Source organism: Camelus dromedarius, chromosome 5 (genome assembly GCF_036321535.1).
Source record: "Camelus dromedarius isolate mCamDro1 chromosome 5, mCamDro1.pat, whole genome shotgun sequence".
Taxonomy (NCBI): Eukaryota; Metazoa; Chordata; class Mammalia; order Artiodactyla; family Camelidae; genus Camelus; species Camelus dromedarius.
In genome coordinates this window covers 42,092,990-42,120,201 of record NC_087440.1, presented here as the reverse complement: position 1 = coordinate 42,120,201, position 27,212 = coordinate 42,092,990, and the positions used below count along the sequence as shown (strand labels likewise).

At 36.7% G+C, this 27,212-nt stretch overlaps 1 protein-coding gene across 1 annotated transcript in view; it reads left to right on the top strand.

Moving 5' to 3' along the window:
• The first annotated feature begins 5,763 nt into the window (after positions 1–5,763).
• Positions 5,764–27,212, top strand: part of SLC25A21 (solute carrier family 25 member 21) — a 411,303-nt gene continuing 389,854 nt past the window's right edge. Inside the window, exon 1 of the mRNA XM_031453618.2 lies at positions 5,764–6,261. Within this exon, the coding sequence (XP_031309478.2) occupies positions 6,192–6,261 (70 nt within the window). The 5' untranslated portion in view covers positions 5,764–6,191. The remainder of the gene's footprint in view (positions 6,262–27,212) is intronic.

Here is a 27,212-nt window from a genome sequence, read left to right as displayed (position 1 = left end):
TACCATATGCCAGGCAGTATTTCAGAAACTTTTGCATGGACTTTACATTCAAAAGGAAGGAAAGACTAAGAAGAAACAAGTAAGTACAGAATATATCTAGGTGTTGAAAACTATAGTGAAGAAAAATAAATCAGGCTAGCTGAAGAGTGAACAGATTGAAGAGAAGTGCAGTTTTAGACAGGTAAACCCTGCCTGTTAAAGTAATATTTGTGCTGGTGGCTGAAAGATGTGAAGAAGCAAGTCATGAGAATGTCTAGGAAAAGAACTTTCCTGGCACAGGGAAAAGCAAATGCAAAGATGGGAGCACACTTGGGAATGTTCAGAGGAATGCCAAAAAAAAAAAAAAATCAGTATGACAGAGCAGGGTGAAAGAGAGAAGGGTTAGGAAATTAGTGTGGGGAGATAGCCCTAAGCCAAATTGGGCTATGGCTAGGACATTGGATTCTATTCTCAGGATGACAGGAGACCACTAGGTGGCTTAGAACAGGTGAGCAGTACCTGAAATATGCTTTAAAAGGGTCACTCTGGCTACTGTAACCACAATCTTCAGTTCAGTTTTTGGGAGATGTCCCAGACATTAATGCCAAGATTATCAGTTCTGAAGCCAGGAAATATCTGGCTTTTCCATCCAACTCTTCCCCTAAGTTGCTGAGGCCCCCAGTCTCTTTACCCTTCTGAACTGTCAAAGAAGAGATTGATTAAAGTCTCTTCCAGGTCTGTCATTCCATGATTCTAGAAAGTTAAAATAGGCTTCACTACTATATTAGCTCTTTTACTTAAGCCAGTGATTCTCAACTGAGGCTATTTTTGCCCTACAGGGGACATCTGGCTATGTCTGGAGACATTTTTGGTTGTCACAATTGGAGAGGGAGTTGCTACCAGAAGCTAGTGGGTAAAGTCTAGGGATGCTGCTAAATATCCTGCATTGCACAGGACAGCCTCCCATAACAAAGAATTATCTGGCCCATAATGTCAGTGGTGCTGTTGTTGAGAAACCCTGACTTGGCAGACAGAAAATTCACACCATGTACACATAATAAAATTTATGGCACTGAAGTTAGTACTTTTCTAACTTCAGGTATATAAAGTTCCTGATCCAGCTTATCAATCATTTATGGAAGTCAAAGATGCCACAAGCTATTTACTGTGAATAATTTTATGTCTTGATTCTTTTCTGTAGCTGACATAAAAATTAGACCATAAAAACAGTATAGGTAGTGATTCAGAAAGAGGCCTCCTAAATTATATATACTTAGGTTCAAATAATAACTCAAATACTCAGTGTGACTTCAGGCAAAATTTACTTAACCTCTGTCCCAGAATTTTCTCATTTGTAAAATGAAAATAAGAGTATCTCTGTCACAGGTATACTGTGAATAAGATAATGGGTTACAAAATGCTTAGCCTAGTGCCTTGCATAAGCAAGCATTACGTGAATCTTGTAATTATTACCATTTGCTAGGCAGGCTGAATATGACCTGAAGGTTGCAGATTGCTCTTCACTTTTCTAGAATCTCCCCTATTCTCTTAATTTTTTTTTTCTAATCTGTTGTGAACCAAGATATTAGATATCCGCCCTACCAAACTTTTTAGAATTGGGTCTAAAATTAGTTCTAAGCGAAGGCCTGGGAAGCTCCCAGGAGGAAAGTGCATGGATTTCTGCATGTTGACAGCTTGGAAGTCTTAACTCCTAAATTCACAGCCAAGTCTCAAATAAGAGAACTCTGTGATATAAATGACCTGTAAGTGTTGTTCTTATCATATCACAATAATATATTGAAAAATGTTTTCCAAGTAATTATTTTCTTCATACTGTGCAGTTAGAGTCCCTTGGAACTTACGAATGCTATGTTAATACATTGGAACCTAAGATCTTACCTAAATAATAACATGATAACTTGGTATTTGTAAGTTATAAGCCACTGAGAACTTAGAGCTGACACTCAGACCCACAGAATTTTAAAGCACATAAGAATCTTTCACTTGAAAACAGCATTTCGTTAATACTTCTAATACTTCTGCCTAAGAATGTTCTAGAATAATAGATCTCTTCAATAGTTCAAGAGTTATAGTCTCTTCTATTGGTCAAGAGTTTTTAATTTGGTGTCCATCGACCACCTTTCCCAACTTCCCACCTTATTCCATGGAGGGGCTCCATGTATGCCAACTTCTGCCTTTGCCTGTCTGTATGTATACAGTGTTCTAACATCTAAAGAAAAGAGTCTCTAGCCTACAATGGCTATGTATCTTTCAGGGAATGGTATTTTAAAATGTGGCTCCACTCATAGTACATCAAGTACTATGGGATTATGTTGCATTTTCTAGTTAGAAACTGATGAAGATAAACTTTAGACTTGAGGAACACAAAATCGTTCAAAACGAACAAATACTGTCATTTTAAAGTATAGCTTTTTGTTCCTAAATGTTTTCCCAAACTGCGGTTGACACTTCTGGTTGTTCCCGAATATGTTTTTCCCTTTTTTCCATAATGGTGTATATATATTTTCTGGACACATTGTCACCCAGCAAAATGCTGCCTTTCCTAACCTCCCTTGGGCCTAGGTATAGCCCTGTGGCCAAGGGGTTCTAACCAATGAGATTCACGTAATTTCCAGGGCTTTCTTTACCCTTCTTACCTTTCTTCCTCTCTGCTGGCCAGAGCTTTATTTGTGGTTTACAATTGTGTTATTACATGAGGGCGAAATAAATTTCAATCTTGTTTAAGCCACTATTATTTTGGTCTTGAACAGCTGATCCAATGGCCCAATACAAAAACTTTATTCCAAAAAGACACTGAAGAAATTGTCAGATTCTTAAATTCAGTATTTTAAGTTTCCCAAAGATTAAGTTTCTAGTCATTTTGCAAACTGATAAATCAATAATTATGTAATTTTCAACCAAGATCAGCTACATAAATCAGTACTTTAAAAATATAAGCTTGATACCTTAGCAGTTTTGCTCTAATATCAGGCAGGACATTACAGCATTATATAAAATAATAGTAGAAACGGCAAAGTGATGCATTATGTATACAGAATTTAAAATAGTAGGTCAAATAAAATTTCCCAGTGCTAAACCTCCTAGCATTCCAACACTGGCCATGGGCAAATTTGGCTGTAGATAAGAGTTATGTCCCATTATCACAGCTCTTAGCACAGTGGATACTTGTTGACCGTAGACTGACACTGGCTGACTTCAAAGCTCCAGAGTATTCTTAAAACTAGGCCCTATCTCCTCAACTAAACTAGAGGTATAAGGCTAGATTACATGTAATATCAAGCCTTGCTTTTTTTTACTCAAAGAAATATGTCCTAGTCCAGAGAGGTTAAAGAGGGGTAGCAATTTTCTAACAGGGTATTTGGAAAGATGCCTGGGAGAGTCTTCTGACTGAGTCAGTAGGGATCCTGAGAGAATGAGTTCTTAGGGAGACCACAAACTTGCACCCACTTCTTCAGGTTAAATATTCAGAGATTAAGATATTCATGAAATAATGGATGATGTCAAAAGGCTGTCTTTAAATCTTGACCTGTGAGTATTATTGTATTTCCTGAAATAATCTAGGGAAGGCAAAAATTTACTTACGTTGCAACATGGTACAATCTCCTCCATTAGATTATATGCTCCAGGAGGGAGTTTAATTGTTAACACTGCCAGCACATAGTGCTGACACTTATTAAACTCTCAATGAACGAATGTAGAATCTGGTTCAGTGTACGCCTTGGAGTTTAATAGTATTTAATAATATAACACATTTCTTTAACTTTAAAAAATTCTTTACTTAATATATGAGTAAATTAAATTAACTTGGGGGGACATTTAATTATTTTAGGTTTCTGTGTGACAGAATGTAGTTTGGCCTGTGGTTAATATTTAAATCTACAACCCCATGGCTATTAAAAGAGAAAATCCTGGATTGAATACTAGCTATACCATTAACTTATGGTGTGACTTTGGGAAGCTTAGTTTCCTCAGCAGAAAATGAGGGAAATATTTTCTATGAGCTCTGAAACTCTGATTTTAGTTTTTTAGTGTATAATAGGTTCTTAATATTTGTTGAATGAATAAGTGATTCTATATTGCACTCAAGACCTCATATTTAATTAGCAAAAGGTTGAAACATTGCCTGAAAGCTTTTACTCTAAATAGCAAAAGTTTCTGAAAACTATTTCTTGGTAAACATTCAAACTTAGTAATTTTAATCAAATGTGAAAAACTTTGTTTTTGTGTTTATGATCACGTAAGTAGCAAGTCTCTCCAATTCCTCACTTTAAATATTTCTGCCAGTCAGATATCATTACTACCAGCTTTTAAATAGCTCAGGCTAAGAACTAAGAATAAAGTTTAAAAACAACTATTGTCTTTGGTACATTGAATTGGTAACCATACATATTAAGCTGAACATTATTACTAACAAAAGAAATGTTCACATCTTAAGCTACAGAGGAGTCATTCTGGCTTATACATGAGTTAACTAGAATTTTATGCTAACTAAGATAGCCTGTTTGTGGCCTATCAAACATACATTGTACATCTACTTTAATTATTAAAGAAAAGAGCACACCAGCCAGAAGTAAAGAATGTCCATGTTAAAAATAAAGATTAAATGCCTCTCTTCCTGGGACTCCAATGCTGGTAACTCCTTTCACGATGATAGGACTCCCTTCCCCGGTACCAAGGCCATACTGACTCGCTGTGTACATGCCAGCCTGTTCTGTTTTAAAACTCTGAGGAAATGTAAAAGGACTTGTTAATGCTTCTTTGTTCTGACAAGACATAAAACTGTGCTGAAAACTCTGCTTCTCTGGAGCAGCCTCTCAGAGTAATCTGGGAAGCTGACATCTGGGCTAGTCCTCAGTTTGGCTCAAATAAAACTCTTTTCTAGTCTTATTATTGATTATTGTTTTCATTGATATTATATGTCACTGATATTCAATGGTTTTTGAACTTCAAAAATGGCAATTTTATATGGTTCAAATAATATATTTAGTTTTAGATACCATGTTTAATAAATAATATGGCAATAAGGGTTCCAAAGCCTCTCATTCTCCCTTTTACTCCTATCATTTCTTGCCTGCTAAGGATGTGACAGGTATTTTTCTAAAATTTCAGAAATTTGCGTCTCTTCTACACAGCATTTGCAATTTGTGGTTTAAAGATGGTATAAGTAGTATTTTTGTTTTGTCAACTATCCTAAAGGGCTAGTGTGAACAATTAAACATTTTACAGAGAGAATATACCAGTAATTCATTAATGTTCCTTGATTATTTAGGTCAGTGGTTCACAAACTTTAACATTCATAACAATCACTGGAGAATGTATTAAAACACAGGTTTCTGAGCCCTATTCTAGAGATTCTGATTCAGTAGGTTAGGGCTGGACCATGAATTTTCTTTTCCTACAAACTCACCCATTAGGCTGATACCTCTGGATTCTAAGTTCATACTTTGTGAACCACTGACCAGGGGTACAGAAGAGATTTATTTCTAATAAGGCCTTCTTTTTCTTTTTTTTGGTCATTCAGTAAATAAATCCCAAGTAGATGAGGTATTCGATAAATTCCCTTCAGCCAAAACCATTTCTTAGACTACATTAGCTCAACTGTAAGATAACTGTAAAGTGGATTTGTTTTTACTTAGTTGCTACAGCCCACAATTGCAGGAGAACTCCAAGGAGTTTATTCACCTGTCTCTTCTTTAGAGCTGGACTGTGCTCTGGCTTTCCAGAGGGCAAGGGCCGCCCCAGCCGTACTGCTGGAGTTCGAGGCCAGGGTCACTTTTAACTTGCATTATCAGAGGCAGAGCGTCCAGCTTGCCAAACTCTGCAGAAGGTTCCCGATAGGCGCCAATCTAGGAGACCAAACCGTCCGCCTGCGGTCGACCAATCCAACCCCACCCGCGAGTCTTTTCTCTTCCAGGGACCCTCCTGGAGCCCAGGGAACCAGGCGGGGGCGAGAGGGAGCCCCCAAAGGAGCGCGACAAGCAGGTCCCGACCCGCCGGCGTTCACGCGGCGCGTCTGTTGCCCAAACCTCCCGCCGCCTGCGAGCAGTCGCCGAATTGCCGCCCCACAGGGAGCCACTCGGCCCACAGGCAGCCCCGGCTCTCTCGCCCAGTTAAGGCTCTACAGACTGGCACTCAGGCCCGCGAGCTCGCCCACTCCTCTCAGCCCACTCCGTGGTGCTCGGGTGTCGAAGATGTCGGCCAAGCCCGCTGTCGGCTTCGCGAACGAAGCTTCTCGGCAGATCCTGGCCGGTGGTTCCGCTGGTAAGGCCGCCCCGCCCCGCCGGGGGCTAGTCACTTTTCCCTTCGCGTGCCCCAAAACGTTTCTCAGACAAGTCTCCCAACCGAAGTTTTACCTCCTTCCTCCACATTCCGCGCTCCCCGCGCGGAGCCCGAGCCCACAGAGCGCGCGAGCAAAGGAGGCCGGGAGCGGGCGGCGGGCGCCGGGTGTCCCGGGTCAAGTCCCCGCGGCGCCCGCGCCGGCCGCTCTCGGGTTCCCGCCTTCTGTGCTCTAGCCTGGAAAGCAAGGTAGGCAGCCCCAAGGCCTGCGCCTCTGAGGAGGCCTTTTGGCCTCGCTGTTTTACTTGAAATGATCCAATTTCTGTCAGATTTAGTTTTGCTAGCAACTGTAGCCTCTTTTTTTCTCCCAGCTAGCTCATATCTTGTAGACTGTAGAACCCCCCCACCCCCGGCCGTCCTTGGAGTATGTACCTCAGGATTCCACAGGTTTTCCTACTCATCCTGTGCTTGCTTGGAGCTATTCGTGCCTTAAATAAGCATATTACGGTGAAAGGAACACCTTAACACATTTAGACACCTCTGATATAATGGGCTCACATTACTTTATGGAGAGCTATGCTGTGGGAAGAATTCTGTTGTAACTAACCGTGGAAATAATTACTAAGTGTGGCTATAGGAAGTTACTAAACCATGAGATTATGTTACGTGAACGTATTTTAAAGACACTTTAAACTATAAATTATGAGTTGATTGAAAATCTAATCTTACATACTGTGATGCATTTTTATTATAAATATATAAAATAATTACTATAATTCACTCACCACCATAAAACATGTTTACAAATGTAAATAGTCTCTTAATAAATTATATTGTGGTAACTCTAATAAATCATATTAAGATAATGACTGGATGGCTAATGTTTAACTTTGACCAGTAAATTTTACTTTATTTTCAAATAAACTTGGACTTTTTATGAAGGACTGTTAACATGTTAATTATGACTGGCTATCATCATGTCAGAAACTCCTTGCATCTCAGGGGGGTACCACAGGTAGCCAGATGTGTCTCTTGCAACCTGTACAGTTTCCTGAAGATGACATTTCATGAATATGGCAATCAGGTATTCATTTCTTCTATGTAATTGTGCTATGTCCATCCATTGTTATGATGTCAGTGGCCCTACTTTCTACTTTTTTTAAATTGTTTCCTACTAGTGATGATGAATTTGCACCAATTTATTCACTATTTTGGTCAAATTCCACAATGTGCAAGACTCTGCCAGCTGTCCCTGGCTTGCTTGATTTAGAGTCCATGACCCTGATTAAAGAAAATTCAGCTGGCCCAACAGGGAAGTGAGGCTAATTGATGAACATCCTAACCTACCACTAGTGATGCATAAGCATTTGTATATTGGCTTATATAGGTGATCATACTTGTTAGACACAGCTAAACTCAAGAGGTGTTAAAATTAAATCAAACTTGAATCCTGTTTTGTTGGATGATGAATATTTGGCATAAATATAATGTGTTGTTCCATCATATTCTTACAATTGTAACTAATATGAGTGAAAATTAGTACATTTATAAGATAAATTAATCATAGCATATTGACTTATATATTTATTACTATGGAATTATTGATAAATGATGAGAGTAATTTATACTTTCATCATAGTGAAAAAGAGTCATGTTTTTTTCCACTTGGCCAATAACATTTTCATAAAACTTTACTGGACTTTAATAAAAGCAGGCTAATCATGTTACATATAATAGGCCAAGGGCCAAAAATAACTTAATATACAAAAGAGGTAGAAATTTAAAAAAATCAGAAAGTACATTCAAATCTCTAGGACTGGAGCTCTGATTACTGATATTGTCATCAAATTCAAAAGCTCTTTGTGTATGTCTTGTATGATCTTTTGATGGTAAAGGTTAAAAATACATTCTGGCTTTCTTAAGGGTTAAAAAAAAAGCTAGAGAGGTTTACTGGAGAAATACTAGGGTATCTCATGGAATTCAAGGTCTGAGATGCATTCCTGGAACTGACTGGAATCAGGAGGTAGAACACTGAGGGGAACTCAGGAAGTAATCTCTTGCCATTTCTTACTTCTTCTCTTTGCCAAATAGTTGAGTATTTCCAAGGCAGCTGGGTGGTGGCCAATAATAGAGTCACAAGTAGTATTTCTGTAGCTGTCAGGATGGCTTGCCACACTTCCATAGATTTGCCCAATGAGGAGTAAACATGCCTAAATGGATTTAGACAGTTACTTACACAGACAGCAAAAGCAAGTCATTATGGTGTCAGTTCCCTGTATCCCTTGTTCCACAGACAACACTGAAGAGATCAGGTGATAGATGGTGTGATTGGTGGGTCACTTTTGTTGAGGATCCACCTCAGAACCTCAGCCTAGCAGTTCTGTAGACTTACACTGAAGTCTGTAGCTTTCCCCTAAGTGAGAGTGAGGTGGAAAGTCTTGTGCTGAACTGAAACTAGGGAGATGGATCAGAAATGGCCTTGTGACAGCCTTCCACAAGATAATGGGGTAAACAGCCTCTTAGGTCCTCACCAGGCTGCTTATCTTCCCTTAGGATAGAAGAAATCACAGGGCATTCTGTCAAGACTCAGGTCAAACTGTGGTCAAGTCTTACCTTTGTGGTCTATGTGGAGATTATTTTCCAAAGGAGCTAAACACATCATGAGATGGGCAATAGGTAGCTTTTATAATGACATATGTATCTTTTGTTGAAAGATGGTTTGTAATGTTTGAATTTAAAAGACCAAATTGATTGATGCACTGATGGTTGGAACATACACATTTAAAGACTGGCCTGGAACTTGCTGCTGTAGCTATTATATATAGATATTGTTACTAACAGCAACTTTATTTTATATGATGAAAGCTGAGCTCAAGACAAGTCAATATGTACTGGAGTTTTACAGAGCAGACTTCTAGTCTGCGTTCTCAGCTTCAAGCAATAGCATAAAATTTAGGTGAGTGAACAGAAGCTGATGATGAGAGAGCTTCAGGAAGATTAGCAAGGCCTAACACTGCAGGGGGGGCAAGAATGAGACTGAGAAGAGGCCATTAGATTAGACACTTGGTACTCAAAGTGTGGTCCACTAATGAATAGCGGGGAGGACCGTGCTAGTACCTGCAGTAGGCTCTCAGGCTGAGCTTACTCCAGACCTATCATAGCAGAATCTGCATGTTAGGAAGATTCCCCAGGTCACCGGTTTGCACTTTCAAGTTTTTGAAGCACTGCATTAGAAGACCTTTGAGAAGAGATTCCACACAGTGGGAGCCAGATCGCAAAGGGTTGCAACTTAAATCTTTCTTGATTTCCATTGCTGATCAGAGAGAGAAAAGTGAATTCTGCACTCCTTAATCATGTGCCCTCAGTTTAGCTTTCAGGCTTATTTTCCTGTCCTCTGCCACACATTTCTTTCAGTTTCTGCTCCATAGATCTGCTCACCACACTTAAATGTTGCCTATACCTTTCCATCTTTATTCACAATACCTGGAATGTCTTCCCCTTATTTTCTCTACCTGTTATTCATACCCATTTTCTAAGGCCTAACTTGAAAACCATTTTCTGCATGAATATCTCCCAGATGGCCTCTATAGCCCCCTCCAATTTTAACATTCTCATTAACATTGAATGATGCAAATAATAAAAATAGCTAACATTTACTGAATGAAACCTAAACGGCTTACCCAGTTCTCAGCTTTACCTGTATCAACATTTTAAATCCTTGCCACAACTCCAGGATAAAGAAACTGATACACAGAGGGCCTAATTAACTGACTTGTGGTTGCACAAGCATGCAACTATTTCCATAGGAACAGGATAGGAGAGACACTAGGGATGTGCTATTCCCATTTTTAGAAGTTGGAGAGATCAAGTCTAATAAACTAGATAGTAGATAATATCCTCTATTATCTCTCTCTCTCTATTAGTTTACATCCCTTAAAACAACTTTTATCTACAAATACAATCCTTACAGTCTTTCTGCTTAATAGTATCTTGCCTCTCCAAGTCATTTCATGTGTATGGGCACAAGATTAGCTTTCAGTGAGAAGAAAAGTCTCAGTCCATCCAGGGCCTCTGTGTACTGAAAAAGGGCACTGGCCACTGGGGCAAGTGGGAGCTGAAATCTAGCCCATGCTCCAGTTCATAATTTGTGTATCTTAGAGCAGAGATGAGTCCGCCGGGGGAGGGGGGAAGTGAGAAGGAAACTTTTTTCTGTTCTTCACAAAGACACCAAATGGATTGGCAGCAAATCTGACAGCAACACTGACAAAATTCCCCAAACTTGCTAGAGCTCCCAAGGTTCCTGGGCCTTGGCATCCCCAGATCCCAGATCATTACATTGCTTGCTCCCCAGCAGGGCTCCAGGAGATTTCCCTGTTATGCATATCTCTTCCTTGGAGCCAGGAGCATGGCTCCACCTTAGACCCTCTCATTCTCCCTGATGACCAGTTTGGACCCTTCCATGTGTTTCCAAAACTCATGGGGTTCTTATTTCCCATGTCGTGTAGGAGCCAAATTTTAGGCCCACTCAGATGGGTTTTCTTCCCAAGTTCTCAGAAGGCTCTTGTACCCAACTTCAGACTCTCCCAAGATCTCTGACGAAGTCCCTTTGGCCTCCTGAGAGACCCTGCTGTCGCTCAGGCCTGTTGAAACTTCCTCCTAAGGGCATGCCTGAGCCCTGTCCACACTGAATTCCCTCCATAGTGGCATCTCTAGGACCTTCCTCCTCCTGCCTCCCAGAATCTTACCCTCATATTTCTTGACATCTGCACGTCCCACTCAGAATGCTTCTTAGGGCATTTCTTCTCCATTTATCATTCATATGATCACCATGCTGACAGGACAACGATTTATTTCTCCAAATTTCTAGGCTGCTGTTTCCTCCTCGCCAGCCCCATCCTAGTCCCCTGTATCTTTTAGGTACACACCCTACCACATCCTTCAATCACTGTTTTTGTTCTGTGTATCTCACTGGAGATGTTTTTGTCAAATTGTTTAGTCAAAGTATTCTGGAAATAAGTTTTCCAGTTCTGCACCAGACACAGTTCAGGTACTTTGTGCAGTTTATTTCATTAATCACCTTCAAGGGATCAAATGAGAAAGTGAAATGACTTTTTCTGGAGGAGGGAAATCTGGGATTCAAGGATAGATAGGCTTCTGGGAGATTAACTCTTGAGACTATATGTAAAATGTGCTCCAAATTGTTGGGATAGAGTCCAAGGCCTTCAACCTAAGAAGGTCACCAAAAAGGTATAGGATAATTTCGAGTCTTATTTTTTAGACTCCTGATCTTATATATCTTCATTTTCACAAGATTTCTACTTTTTCTTACTCTAACCCATAATAGTTAAAATACAGTTAAAAGAAATGCCTTAATAGGTAGTGTGTATACTAATAGTTCTCTGGATCTTAATTTGGACTCGGTAATAAAAGGGCTGATGCACCCGGGGGGTAATCAAGGTTAAAATTTTGATCAAGGAATGGGTGCAAAGGGGACGCACATGTGATTTGAATAAATGGCACCTTTGGAAATTCAAGATTTGGCAAACTGCATTTGTTTGATAATAAATAGCAGGTTGTAGTGAAACAGGTGAGCCTTTATGATACATCAGAGGGAGGCTGGAACCCATTATCTGGGTAATTAGGGAAGAAAAAAATCCCCTTATTTCAACCCATAGGAGGAAGCAACTCTATTGCTCCAATTAATTATGAAATACCTTTAAAGGATGCGTTTTAATTGAAATACAGTCTTGTCTCTCTCAAAGAAAATGTAGTTTTCAAAAATATGTATTTAAGGACAAATGCCATATGAATTATGTAAGGATATTTCAAAGGATTTATTTTACTATCCTTCACTGAAACATGTTTTAAAAGTATAAGTATAGTATGTGGGCACAAGATTCAATTGACATGAGATCATAAGACAACTTTTACACAACATTTTAGGGACACTTTGTTAAACCAGCCCTTCCTCACCTCCCACTGCCCTGGCCCTGTGTCCCACCTCTGTCTTGACTACATCTCAGACCACTGAGAACCTGGTACTTTAGGTATATAGCACAGTAGGTGCCCAGAAATGTTTGTTGACCATATTAGTGAATAAATATCAGAAGCCCAAGCCACAGAATATTATCCTTAAGGTCCTACTCTGAAGAAAGAAAGGTATTCTGGGGTTTTAGTCATCATACAACTGATAACTTGCAGCAATACTTTCTTTCAACAGTATTTTCTTTTGTTGTGATCATTCAATAAAAGAAGTGAAGACATTCAGGTCTAAAATTTCTGCCACCTTCTGAGTGAGAGGCCCAGGAGCATTTAAAAAAATTATGCATCATCTTTTGTTTCAGGACCCCAAACTGAAAAGAGATGAACCCATCATTTTCAAACATCTTTATGATTTAAGTAGGTGGTCTCTTAAAATGGCAATGAATGAAACCAGGTAAAGGGATTTTTACAGGGTTCTTTATAACTGTTTTACATTTTAACTAATTTTTCTTACCAATTTTCTCTTCCCTTTGCTTTTAAGTGATTATCTTTGTGTCAGTTATTTCCGTACTTTGCAGTGTGGTTTATACACATTGTAAATATTCTAGTAGGTCTGTATCTTTTGATTGTTATCCATAGTCCTTGTATTAGTTTGCTAGGGCTGCCTGAACAATGTACCACAAACTAGGTAGCATAAAACAATAGGAATTCATTCTCTCACAGTTCTGGACATTAGAAGCCTGAAATCAAAGTGTGGGCAGGGCTGGCTCCTTCTGGAGGCACTGAGGGAGAATCTGTTGTATGACTCTTACCTAGCTTCTGGCAGTTCCAACAATCCTTGTGTTCATGGCTTTCTCTCCCTGTCTGCCTCTGTGTCTGTGTCCAAATTTCCCTCTTACAGAACACCGCTCATTGAATCAGGACCCACTCCAGTCTGGTATAACCTCATCTTAACTTGATTGTGTTTGCAAAGACCCTGTTTCCAAATACGGTGACATTCTCGGGTACCAGGGGTTAGGACTTGAACATATCTTTTGAGGGGACACAGTTCAACCTACAATAGGCATTTGATTGTATTTTTCTCTTCATATTGTGTTTCTCAATTTCACATTCCGTATCTCAGGCTAAGGTCATGTGTTTATCTTCCTTTCATTGGCAACCTTTGTGAAAAATTCCTCACTCAGTTTTCAACCTACTCTAATTGAATATCTGTGTTTACCTTTTTGCTGAAACTGTTAACTATTGGCTTTCATTCCTGATTTTACCTAATCTTTGTGGAATTTCACATCTCTGACCAATTTTTCCCTTTAAAGTTGTCTCTGCTGTTGATTTTCACCTCCTCCATATTTGATCACTGTTTTACTGTCTTCTTTGCTAGTTTCTCTTCTTTTCCTTTCCTCAAAAATTGATGTTCTGCAGGGTTCTAAGTTCCCTCCTCCTCTCCACTCTGTTCTCTCCCTGCTCTCTTGCTTCTGTATTATCCATCCCTAGGTGAGTAACCCCCCGATCTATATTTCCAACTCTGTGCCCCCCCAGACTTGAATTTCTAACTTAAAATAATGAGGAACTCAAGAGTCATGTGGATTCTAATGATTTTCAAAAAATATTTCAGAAGTAAATTTTGAAGCCGATATAAGGCCCTCAAATACCATTTTCTCTTTGTTTTATAGTTGTGCTCATTCTTACTTTGAGTTCAGTCTTTCTCATTCATTCTTCTTGTTATCTTAAGAAGTTACAAATGAACTTCCCTGGGTGTTGTGTGGATCCTACCTAATTATCTAGTCAATAATTACAGTAAGACAAACAAGAAATGATAAGATAAATTTAAGTGCTAATACTTATTGAATGATTGCTATGTGTAAAGCTTACTTTGCTTAAATCATCAATATTAATTTGTAATTTCTTGAGGATGAGGAGAGTGAAGCTTAGAGAAATTAAGTAATTTGCTCAAGGCCAATGATAGAGCATGGGCTCAAACTCTGTTCTCTTTGCTTTCAAAGCTTGTTCTATTACCCACCTCACCTTGTGGTGTGCAGATTGAGAAATCAGGTTAGCAGCCCTGCACAGAGTACTGCTTTCATAAGGCCTCTTTTTTTTTTTTTTTCCTCTGGCTGGATTAAATACTGTAGCTTTTCCAGGACCTTGAGTATTGATGAACAAACAGGGTCTGCCCTTGGTGCAACCAGCCTTTTCTTGTTTTTGCTGGAACCTTGAATGCCAGCCACAGCACCGATATGAAATTCTCCATATTACCCAGCAGGGGTCTCTGTCAGCTTCAACAGGACTACATCTTTTCTGCCAGCCCCTGAAGGCAATTAATTAGGAATGAGCTGTGCCTCAGTCCTCAGGTGATTGTTTATTGAACCCTTATGCAACTAGGTAAGGCACGGGAATGACTCACTGGAGTGGGAGCAACCCCAGAGCAGACAGGACAAGCTTGTGCATGGAAAAAAAAAGGAAATTTAATTTGCATGAAAATAGGTTTGTCTTGAGCCTTTTCATTTGTGTAAATCTGGTAGCTTTAGGTTAAACACAAGGGTGAATTTAGTTGAATGTGTGTAAAAACTAGAATGGACCACTGTAAGGAGAAGATATAACTTTGGTGAAAGAATAATGAAATACATGTTTTCGTAGAATTGAATGACATCTAAAATAGAATTGTGGGCAAAAGGTTTTACGTTGTATGTGTCTATGAGAGAGAGAGGGAAAAGACATGCCACTGTGCTATTTCTTCACAGTTACCATGGATCATCAAGTGTACCAAAATCAGAATAATGCAATTATGGGGAACTTTGGTTTTAGTTCTTGTTGCTGTGGCTGTTGTTGTTGTTATTACAATTATTATTTTGGAGAATGACTGTAGAGATAGAGTAAAATTTTGGGGAGTAAATTATAGATGCCTCTCCAGAGATTCAAGAATGAGCAGGATTATTTTGGAATTTTCTTCTAGGGATGTACATTTGGTTGGCTATCATTTCACAGTGGGCAGTAGTAACATCTGAGTCTAAGAACTCCATTCTGTACTTGGGCAGACCTATAGATGGTGCTGTCTTCCTATAATTTTGGTGATTTGTTTTAAAAAAAGGGAAAAGCTTTCTGCAGACAGAATTAGATGTAGAAGTGTGTTGACTTTTAATCAGATTGCACCACTATAAAACATTTGGAACAGGTGCCTTACATAGATCATAGAGGGTTGATTATACACTTGAAAAATATAGTGGACTGTACTTTTAGAATTAACTTTTCCATTTAATTATAATTCTTAGCTATGTATGGAAAAATATGTTGCTATTTATGACTGAGAGGGATGAAGGAAACTATTTCTATTGCTGTAATATTTATTTTCTCCATGGTGCTTTTGAATTTAAAGTAGAGCCCTGAATCAAATGAAAATTCTTGATAAGCGTAGCATAAATGTTATATTAGTTGCTTGTAGGTCTTCGAGATTGATTACCTCCTGAAAACAAAGTTCCTAGATTCTGTAATTTTGTTTCTCTAAATTCTCAGTGTTAGAGTGTATATTACACTAATAGTAAATTATAAACTTCCATGAGCAGGCTCCAAAGTGCCAAATGAATAGTTCATTTTATTTATCTGAGGCTGCCACTCAAAATGCCATTTCTTGTTTTAATCTAGTGGAATTTAACATAAGAAAGCAAGGGAGATATATGAAGAACATATTTTTCTTAAACATAAATTCCAAACAGGATATTATTATTTTTTGATTAATGCATAGTGTGTTGTAGAGTTAATGGGAAATTCTGCAAGCCCTTGCTACTGTATATGAATTTTTAACCACAAGATGGCAGTATAACTTTCCCATGTCTCAAAATACTTTAAAAATGATTACTAAATTAAACAAATTCTTTCTTAGTGAGAAATGTACACAGCTAGGAAATTTTAGGAAAATTATTAAAAAAGATGAATATTGAAGGTACTTAATATAAGAAGTGCTAAAGACTCTAGTGAATTTTTTCAGCAGTTTTTATTTTCACTAAGAACATATTTATATTCTTTTAAGTTGAAAGTAGGAATATGATGATATCCAAATTATAAGTCATATCAGTAACTTTCTTTTACAGAGCAATGTAGTCTCGTGTTTGCCTAATAGCGCCTTGAGAAATGATAAGACTTTTTCTGTCTCCATGTTTTCATCAAGATCTTTATTGGTCTATACCTCTATTCCTTCAAGCACACATATGCTAGAGATAAGAAGGCCGAAGGAGAAACAAAGAAGGGAAATAAAAGAAAGAAAAATAGAGATACTGGCACCTACAGTATTAAAAAAAAAAGCAGTGGTGATGTTGTCTGCATGACCCTTGCCTAATTTATGTATTCCATAGTTAAAAAATGTATCGTTTGTCCATTCAATATTGGGTATTTAGCCATTATCCAGTATTATCTGTATTTATAGTGTTTCCATTTATATTCTTATATATTATGCTGTGTTATATTTCACTCTACATGGACGCTTTTCACAATTACTTTAGTGTTCTTTGATTTTGTAATTAGTTTAAATGATTACACAGGATCTATTTCTTGTTTTTTAAGCCTTGTGAAGACTGAGCCCCTTTTTGGTAGAGACCAAGTCTTATTTATTTTATATCTCTCGGCCCACCACAGTGCTTAGAATATAGTAGCCAGTCAATAAATCTATTTTTGTTCAAATTGCATTTGCCACAAAACAATTCTGTTGAGACTTATTTTGCTTATGTGTCCTGCCTAACCAGTCATAAGAGTGGCATAGGTAAAGAAAATACCTTTTAGTTTAGAAGCTAAGTACTTTGGATTTTTTCGTAGCATCTTATTTTGCCAATAGAGTAGGGAATGTTCCTTATAGGAGTGGTAGTTTCTCAGAACATTCCTGAAAAGAAAACTTTTACTTTTTGACCAAAGATGTCTAATAAAAGTAGTCCTATGCTAAACAGTATGATTTGCTTTCCATAATGGAATATTTGACATATCATCAATATAAGATGTGCAGAAATTTTTTTATTGCAAACCCAAAAGGGAAGTCTATTACTTTCCATTATTTACATAAGTTAGAAATGGATGGTAAGTTTTTTTGTGGGGAAGTTAAGATTAAAAAATAAAAGACAGTTACCATGTATAGGAAAAACATATAAGATAATACTAAAAAAAAAAAAAAGAAGAAATGCAGTTACCATGTGTGAAAAATATACAGTTTCATGTAATGCCCTAAATGTGTAGGTCACGTTCCAAAAATTTGTAGTTTTAGGTTAGTTTTTTGCAACCAGGGTGCGTTTCTTTCTAGAACAATGTTACGAAATTTGTAGGTGAGCCACAGAGATCTTTTTTTTTAACCTGTAATAAATATAAAATATCACTAATCGGATCCCTGAACCCCAGGACATTTAGGACTCTTAAGCCCAAATGCAGGGTCCTAAACCCTTCTGATGTTAACTTCCCTGGAGGTTTCAAGGCTGTAAGCAGTGAAGAATGAGATTGAGATGCTAGCATGTGGAGATAGCCTGGTGTCATATTCAGAGCAATGAGATAGGAATGTGCCAGCAGGATAAGGAGGGACCTTTGGATGCAGCTTCACATTCACAGGAAGTCTTGTAAATTTAAAATTTTGGGTATTTCTTCCAACTAAAGCTGGAGGTAAAGTCATTGCTTTTGTCACTGCAACTGTGTGTACTAAAAGAATTACTATGTGAAATGTAGGCATTTAGAATAAACTATTTTTTTGCAATTAAAAAACTTTTTATTGTAGTGTAGTTGATTTATGACGTTTCAGGTATATAGCAAAGTGATTCAGTTACACATATACATATACACACACACATATATATATAAATATGTATTATTTTTCAGATTATTTTCCACTTTAGGTTATTACAAGATGTTGAATATAGTTCCCTGTGCTATACAATAGGTCCTGTTGTTTACCTGTTTTATGTATAGTAGTGTGTATCTGTTAATTCCAAATTCCAAATTTATCCCTTATCCCTCCCTGCCTTTTCCCTTTGGTAACCATAAGTCTGTTTTCTATGTCTGTGAGTCTGTTTCTGTTTTATAAATAAGTTCATTTGTATCGTTTTTTTTTGATTCCACATATGAGTGATAGCATATGGTATTTTTTTTCTCTTTCTGGCTTACTTCACTTAGAATGACTATCTCTAGGTCCATCCATGTTGCTGCAAATGGCATTATTTCATTCTTTTTTATAGCTGAGTAATATTTCACTGTATACACATATAACCACATCTTCTTTATCCATTCATCTGTTGATGTACATTTAGGTTGCTTCCATATCTTGACTATTATAAATAGTGCTACTATAAACTATAAATGTGTATCTTTTTGAGTTAGGCTCGAAAATAAACTTCATTTTAATAACTCTATTAGTTGGCATTTCTTCACTTGTTTAACAAGGAAAATTGAGAGTCTCAAAAAATAGGTTGTATGTCTTTTTCAACCTCTGAGAAATTCTAGGATTAAGGGACAAGGACAGATGGGTTCTAGAGGTTCTCACTCCAGTTGTTCCTGTACATATTAGTGCAGTAAACAAATGAATGGATGGATGGATTTTGAAGAGTTAGACAGCAGAGGAGGACTGAAGGAGAAGTGTGAACCAAAGGAGGTATCAGGGTTGGAGAAAGTAAGGATTGTGGTGGTCATTAGATTGTTAGGGAATAAACAATTTCTGCATTGGAAAATGCATTTTTTAAAATGATTTGTGCAGCCTATATGAATTTATGTATTCTTGCATTTGAATAAACATGAAGAAAGTCACACTTTTAATATATATATTATTACATATAATACATATTATATTTTAATATATATATATTTTATTAACATTTCATAGCTGGGATAAAAGCCATGTATTAAATTAAAAGAAAATCTCTTAGTTTTTATATTTTATTGATCTGCAACATTGATATGTTTATTTAAATATAAGAATTCATAATATTAATCGTTCAATAAACTTGATATAGAACAATGACAGATATTAACACATGTCCTGATTTCTCTCAGTAGACAAGAAGCTCCCTGAGGATAAGAATCTTGGACTGTTGTTATCCTGCTGTATCCCCTAAAACAGAATCTGGCACAGGATAGGTACTCAATAAATATTTGTTGAATGAATAGATGGCTGAATGAATGTCACATTTATTTTGGTTTTCAATTTTGAATGTTAATTAACTTGAAAAATTCTAAACCTTTCAAGACACTAGAGCATGTGTTGCTTCCTAAATGACCTGAAGAAGTTGGTTCAGTTCCTTCCATGCCAAGTGCATGTCATTGATGGTGAGAAGAATCATTACTGAATGCCTGCCACCAAATTGAGACATTACCCCAGGAACCACGCACTGCCTAAGATGCACTATTCCATTTTATTCCTAACAGCTGCAAAGGAAAAAAGGAAATCCAAAGGGGCTTAGTTTTCCTGCTCTAAGTAGGAGTCAGTCTTGGAGAGACTGTAATCCTAGGTACTATAAGTCCCATTGATTCTATAAATGGATATGTGTCTTCCTGGATCTTGACTGTGCAGGGCTGTAGACCTGTTTCTTCCCAATACCTGGCTTCCCAGAAATGATTATAAGAAGTGTGGACTCTCTGATTGTTGAGTTGTTTACTGTTTGGAGATTGGTTTATTTTCTGGGCTCAAAGGCTGCTGTGTTGTATTTTTTTCCAGTCAGTCTTTCTACTCATCCCACCCTCCCTTAGGAACTGCCAAGTCACTCCCACACATATTGCAGACACAGAGAGACACTTGTAGTCACACAACAGGGGACTTCTTCAGTGGGGTCAGAGCAACCTAATCTTATTTTTCTCTTTTGGTCTATTAAGTTCTACTCTGGTGTCCCAAAGAATTATTTAACATATTCATGTGTGTGTGTGTCTGTGTGTGTGTGAAAAAATATATGTATATATGAAAACATTGATCTACTTCACTTTTGTTATTGGATCTTTGTTTTGGAATTACATGGTTTTCCAAAAATAGTTACATAGATGGCAAACTTTTGAGTACGCTGTGGGAGCTAAGCAATGAAACAGATGCAACTGAGGTCAACAAAGAAGAAGAAAACAGGGCACCCTATCAAGAGGCATCCATGGTTTAATAGTGAACTTTACCTTATAGAAAGAGTAGAGGTACTACCGGGAGGTGGTGTCCGATGTGCGTTCTGATGTTTTACCACCTGTCATTAGATTAGAGCATCTTGGATACTCACTAGATGTGTTACCTCAGGCAGGCAGTTTAACATGTTTGTGCTTCATCCACAAAATATGGGTATCTTGCAATCTACTTCATAAGGCTGTTGGAAGGATCAGATGGGTTGCCACATGGAAAGTGCTTAAAATTGTGCCAAGCACTTAGTAAGCACTCTGTAAGTGTAGTTATTACTAATGGATAGAGAAAACATAAAAATATTTAGGCATATTCCAAACACTTTAGAAAATCTTCATAGGTGAGTGACACATGATATAAATATAAGCTAACTATAATTCTGTTCTACAGCCTATAAAGTAGACTCTTATTTTTCTGTTTACCTTTTAGAAACCTAATCTTATTTTGTTTAACTTGACTGACTTGGGGTGATAGAGTTTTGTTTTGTTCTCAAACCTGGATATCATTAGCATAATCCTATTTTTTATCAGATGAAGTGGTCTTTTATTCCCCAAGTGGAGTCATTAGGTTGCTTCTGGAAATTATAGGAGTGATTCTCATTTCATTATCCCAGTGGTCACTCTATCAAATAACTTGGATTATTCCCTTATCCCAGGGCTTACTTTTTTAAAAAAGAAGGACATTTATGTTTTGTAGTTGTTGTATTATATTTAGCACTTATAATAAATTTTTGGATCTTAAAATTATTTAATATTTAGAGTAAATTTTATTAAGCATTTTTTATTAGTCAAGACAAGTAAAGACTTTGTCTTTAATGTAGTTATTTCCATGTCCCACCCAGTGATAAAGAGATCACCTAATTGACAACTTCTTATTTATAGGTTAATTAGGTTGTGTTAGTTCTTTTCCCAGGATTTGAGGCAAAATTATTACCCAAGTTTGTAATTAGTTGTCTTTCCTTTTCTCATTAGTTTCTGTACTATTTTTCCAATCCCTCAACTCCAGGATTCCATGCTCTCACTCAGAGCTTGTCCAGGGCTTCCCACCAAGGCACCCATGTTTCCTGACTCTCATCAATAGCTGCCTAATGTGACTTTTTAAAACCCTGATTTTATTCCAGTAGCCAGATTGATAAATATAATTAATTGTACTGTTTTCTATGAGGTAGGTTCCAAATTGTGGCTTTCCCCCAGAAAATGGATGTTATGGTAGGCCAATCAGGAAAAATGTTTTTGAGCCACCTATAATATAAACCAGCCCCATCTGCTTCATTGCCCCAAATGTTGGAGAAAGCATAAAAGGTATCTTTCATGGAACCCCAAGTATCTGATCTTTGATGCTAATGGTTATGGAATTATCAGTCAAATGCCTTCTTTTTTCATCCTGGTTTCTCCCAAACAAACAGAAAACACACACACACACACACACACACACACACACAAGCAAATAAACATACACATCAAAATACTTTCTAGCTGGGTTTTAAGCTTTATGTCTTACTATTTACACACTGACATTATTATTTACTGTATATACAATCTGCTTTTCAAAATATTTTTCAATTAATTCTCCCCAATGTCCATGAATCCATTTGGAAAATACTTCTTAAGTGTCTTACATATACCAGGCCCTGTGATAACAGGTACATGTGGCTGATCTGACTTTAGTGGTGAGGAATGTGCAGCGTAGAAAGGGTGGTAACAGTTAACTGAGTCCATTTGCTAGAAGGCGGGTGCTTAGTTCACCAAGCTTCACTAAAATTTGATGTTTTTGCTTTCGCAAGCTGGTTAGAAGCATTGCATTAAAACACTGCCAAATTTAGTCTCTTTTTATCCAAACTTTTTTAACTTGGAAAAGGAATTTCAGTGTGTAAAACTTTCCATTATAAGGCCACCTGTAAACTTAAAACAGTCAAACTGTTTTTTCAGCTGCCTGCAGCTCTGTTTCTCAACTGACTAATACTGACAGATAAAGATGGCTTTCCCCTGAGAAGGATTGTTTTGTTTGTGGTTATTCTGTCACTACCAGGAGAGACAGCTCCCCTGATCCATAGGGAATGCAGAGATGCAGTTTACAGACAGAATCATATGCTGACTAGCAACTAAAAAATACTAATCAAATAATGATTTCATTGTTCCTTCCTGTGTCCTTGACAACTGAGTGGTATGCAGCTAGATCAGAACACCGTCTGGGTGTGGATTTTTTTTTTTGGTCTCAAATACTACTATTTTGAGAAAGTTTGCAACTTATTCTGACAATCAGGCTAAGGAGAAAAATGGGCATTTCCAATATCTTGCTAACTTTCGGTTATGTAGCAGAATACAGAGTTTTTTATTGCTTATGCCAAATCAGCATCTTTAGGCATCTAATATACTATTAGTGTTTTTGTATCCCTGAAGGTAATTCTTCTGTCTCTTCTATTCTTATCTGGTTTATGGCATGATTTCTACCATGATGGTAGTCAGTGATGAAGAGTTCCCTCTCTGGAGTTGGAGAGAGCTGTCTTTGAGTTCTCTCTCAGCCAGTTAACAGTAGTGGAGCCTTGAGAGAACTTCCTAATCCTTCTTATCTTCATGTCCTTATTCATAAAGTAGGAATTAGTACCAGAATCTTTCCCCATAAGATTGTTTTGAGTTAAATGAGGTAATGCACATAAAGTGCTTAGCTGCTTGGCACAGGGAAGCACCCCATAAGTTGGCAGTTTGTTGCTATTATTAGTAATCTTCCCTGCAAGACTGTAAGCTTCCAAAGCAGCTATTCTCAGCCTTGGCTGCATGTTAGAATCACCTGGGTAACCTTAAACGATCCTGATGCCAGGGCCGTACCCCAGATTGACTAAATCAGCCTTTTTGGGGGTTGGGCCCAGGACTTAGCATTTTTTAAGTTGGTTCAGCTGATTCCAGTGTGCAGCCCAAATTGAGAAACACTGTCCCTGAAGGTGACATATGGTACTTTGTATATTTTGAGTAACTGAATAGGGAAAAGCCAAATTAAGTGATTTTTTTTCAAGGGCCCACTTATTATCAACATCATAGTAGAGCAAATCTACTAAGAAAGAAATGGAAAATTATAAAATATATAGGAACTCAGAGTTTGAATGTGAGAGAGAAAGTTATACGAAGGGAAACTATAGTAAAGCAAAATTATTTTTATATTTCAGTGTTTGTTTTTAAAGGTATTGACAGCAATGATCGTAAAGACAAATCTGTACTATTTTAATACGAAGATCAGTATAAATTTAAACTTCCCACTTACGTCTTACCTGTGTTTGTTTAAATTTTCAGGAAAACCACTGACAACAGAAGAATACATACTTTTATATTGCTTATGCCAAATCAGCATCTTTAGGCATCTAATATACTATTAAACTTTTTGGATTGGGAAGGCTAATATCCAGGATAAACTCAATTGTATAAACTATATAAGAAAGCTTGAATTTCTTCCCGGTAATCCAAAATATATTAATTACTAAGTTTCCAACATCTTATAAAGTTAAACAAAATGATACAAGAGTTAAATTTTCCCAAGGGAGTGCTTAGCCCCCAGTTTTTAAACTGTATTTCCAAAGTGAATTTCTCTATATTTTGACATATCACATTATCTTTGTATAAACAAATTGTTTTAATTTTAACCTTCTTCAAAAGAATACTTTTTAATAAATACTTTACCTCATTTTCAGTATCTATTTCTCTGGTATACAATTCTACCCTACATATATTGTTGAGAATCATAATAATTACACTTGTTTACTATTGCTGGTTTTTCAGATTTTTAAAATATATGGTCTCATTCAGTTCTCACAATACTTCAGTGAGGGCACAGTTCAAAAATTAGCCTCATTTTATAGGTGGGAAAACCAAGGCAGTTTATAGGTAGCCTGTTTCAACTGAACCAGGGCAAAAATTCTTGGTTTTTAGTCAGATAGTCCTTTCATTAACTCTTCCATGCATTTACTGAGTATTATCAAGCTGTAGGTGTGTGTCTGATGCAGCTCTAGGCAGTGGCATCCAAGATGACACACTTTTTGCCTTTGAGAAGTTCCACATATATAGCATCGTGAATGCATTTTAAAATTCTTAGCCTGAACCTACCAAGGCAGAATCCATGACCTGAAAGTACCAGGGCCAAAAAGCTATCAGCTCTTCCGAGACATAGGCAGGAAGAAGAAAGGAACTGCGGTAGTTCTGAAATCCATAGTTACCACCTTTTACAGTTATATTTTGTGACAGTCAAGATCAGCCTAGACACTAATATCCCTTGCAGCTGAATTTTCTGGTGACTTCTGCTACATTAGGGAATGCTGTGGTGTTTTCCTAAGAATGTATTTTTCAATAATGCTTTAATTTGTTTTTCTCCAGCTTTTCTACTGCTAAAGTTCATTTTACTTTTGGCAGAAGCTATTTTGAAGATTAAGCATTTCAGTTTATTTTTAATGCTAATTCATCTCTAGTGTTTAGCTGGTTTTTGAAGTAATCCTATTGCTGAATTAAAATATTTGTACTTACTAGACACATATTAAATACTACAGTAAGGCATAGAGTTTGTTTTAATTAAACTTTAAAAAATACATCCATTTTTTGCAAATTGTAAAGTCTTGAAGGGAAGTTACTGCCTTAATTGTCTCTCATAATTAGCCATATTCATTTTATTTTAAAGCATAAAACACAAGTCAGTTAAATGGATAGAACTATTTTAGTCCTTGTTGAGGATTCATGGTTGCCCTAAAGGAAGAAAAGTTCAAAAAGACTATTACTAGTTTTTCAGTTACTGAGTGGAAACATTTTATGTCTTGAAAATTTTCCTTGAATATTTTGCAATTAAGAATACATGGATAGATAAAGCAATGTGTATAATGTTGAAAAGTTAAAATATAAGTATTGTTAAGCAGCAAATAAATGAAATATATCTCTTACTCTTGTATGAAACTATTTTAACTTAATGTCAATAAAGTTTAAATTAGTTCAGACTTTTCTTATTAGAATAAATGTTTCCTTTTAAAATGCATGATAATCATAATCAAGACAAAATTTGTCCTGTTATTTATTTTCAAAATGATTGTACATGTTTAGCAGACTTTTGATTTAAATCCCCAGTGATATATTGGAGACAGATGTTTAGATGACCTCATGTTTAAAGTAATGTTATATTTGGACACAAGATTAAATTTTCCTTAAAATCTTTCCTTATAAGTTAAACTGTGTGGTAGTATACAAAAACTAATCAATGATTTGCAGTGGATTAATGCAATTCCTATATTTTAAATAAAATTTTCTATCTTTTATGGAATTCCACATAGTACAAAAGAGCTGATTATGAAGCAGCTGTTTACAAATGAAAATATTGTTTTTGGCTGGTCAGCTAAATGGGAAACAGATTTGAAAAGTTCCATGAATTTGAATGCAAATTTACCATATCATTTATACCGAACCAAAGAACGTTGGTAAAAGACTGCAACATAGTTTACCAAAAAAGTCAGTTGTAAGACTGTTTTGTAGGATATAACATAAACATTTAAAATAGTTTTTCCTTTTTCAAAATCAAAATTATCTTGATTCCTTATGAAAATCAATATAACTGTAATGTGTAACTAGCCTATTGGGAAGGATCTTAGGGAGCTCATAAACAATTTTTAACATTTCAATGGAGTTAGTAGTGGGAACTATTATAAATGTATAGGTAATTGAGTGGAGTGAAACAGATAAAAGATAAGAGATATTGTCCAAAGACAATGAATTAATGTATGTGACAGATGTGTTCAAGGCAGAGCTGTATATGTATAAGCATGTTGTTATTTTTGTCAGCGGCTAGAATGTTATCCTGGAAATCACATTGCTTTGGGAATAATGTTAAAAACCTGGTCTGCAAGGAAAACCTTCACATTTTACCTCAAATTTTAAATAATTATTAAGAATTATTTATTTTGGAAATTATTTTACTTAGAATTAAATAAGACTTAAACACTTTATCATATGAATTTTCATTATGACTCATTTGAATGCCAAAGTACATAAATTACTTGAGGTAATTCATGAGTTAAAACTTCTAGGATAACTGTTGTTAGCTTCTTTTTCTTTCTTTTTATCTCTCCTGTTGTCTTTTTGCTTGTTTCATTTTTTTGAAATTGAGATCATGTTTATTCAGTAGCATTTAAAAAAATTACATGAGGAATAAATCCTTTTTGGGGGTGGGATGTCACATCTGGTTCTGTTGTCACTATAACAGAGTGGCTGCTGATTCCCCGAGTGGCTGATGATCACTCAAGACAGAAGCACGTGGAGTATGTGCATACTATTTTAAGAAACAAGTTTTGGGCAAAATGAAGAAAAGCAGAATCTAAGAATGCAAGCAACATTAATAAAAGCACTTTAAAATAAAAGACTATTTTATTGACATTGATGAATAATGTCAATGGAAAAATAATGGAGGATCCACCTTTAGCATACCTGAATTGTTTTCTACATATTCTATTGAGTTTCAGGAGTCAATGAATACCTGTAAAATTAATTCACTGATTTACAGACATGCTAAATGGTAGTAGACTATAAGTTTTAAATAAGGTTCAGTGCCTTTGGATCCTTTAATGCTGTATCCTTTACTTTTGAGAATAGCAGATATAATTGCCACTTCCTTGATAAGGCAAGACTACGTAGTAGTGATGGCATACACCACATCACCCCATTCTTTCTGGCTTTCCTCGTGATTTTATAATATAGTGATGTATAAAAATCAGGCAGCTGGCACAAATGAAGATGCATTTGAGAGCCATTAAAGGAGGTTTTCTTATTTACTTATATTTCAGCCTAATATATTCACATTCTTGACATAAACAGTAAGAACGTTTTAAAGAAAATCA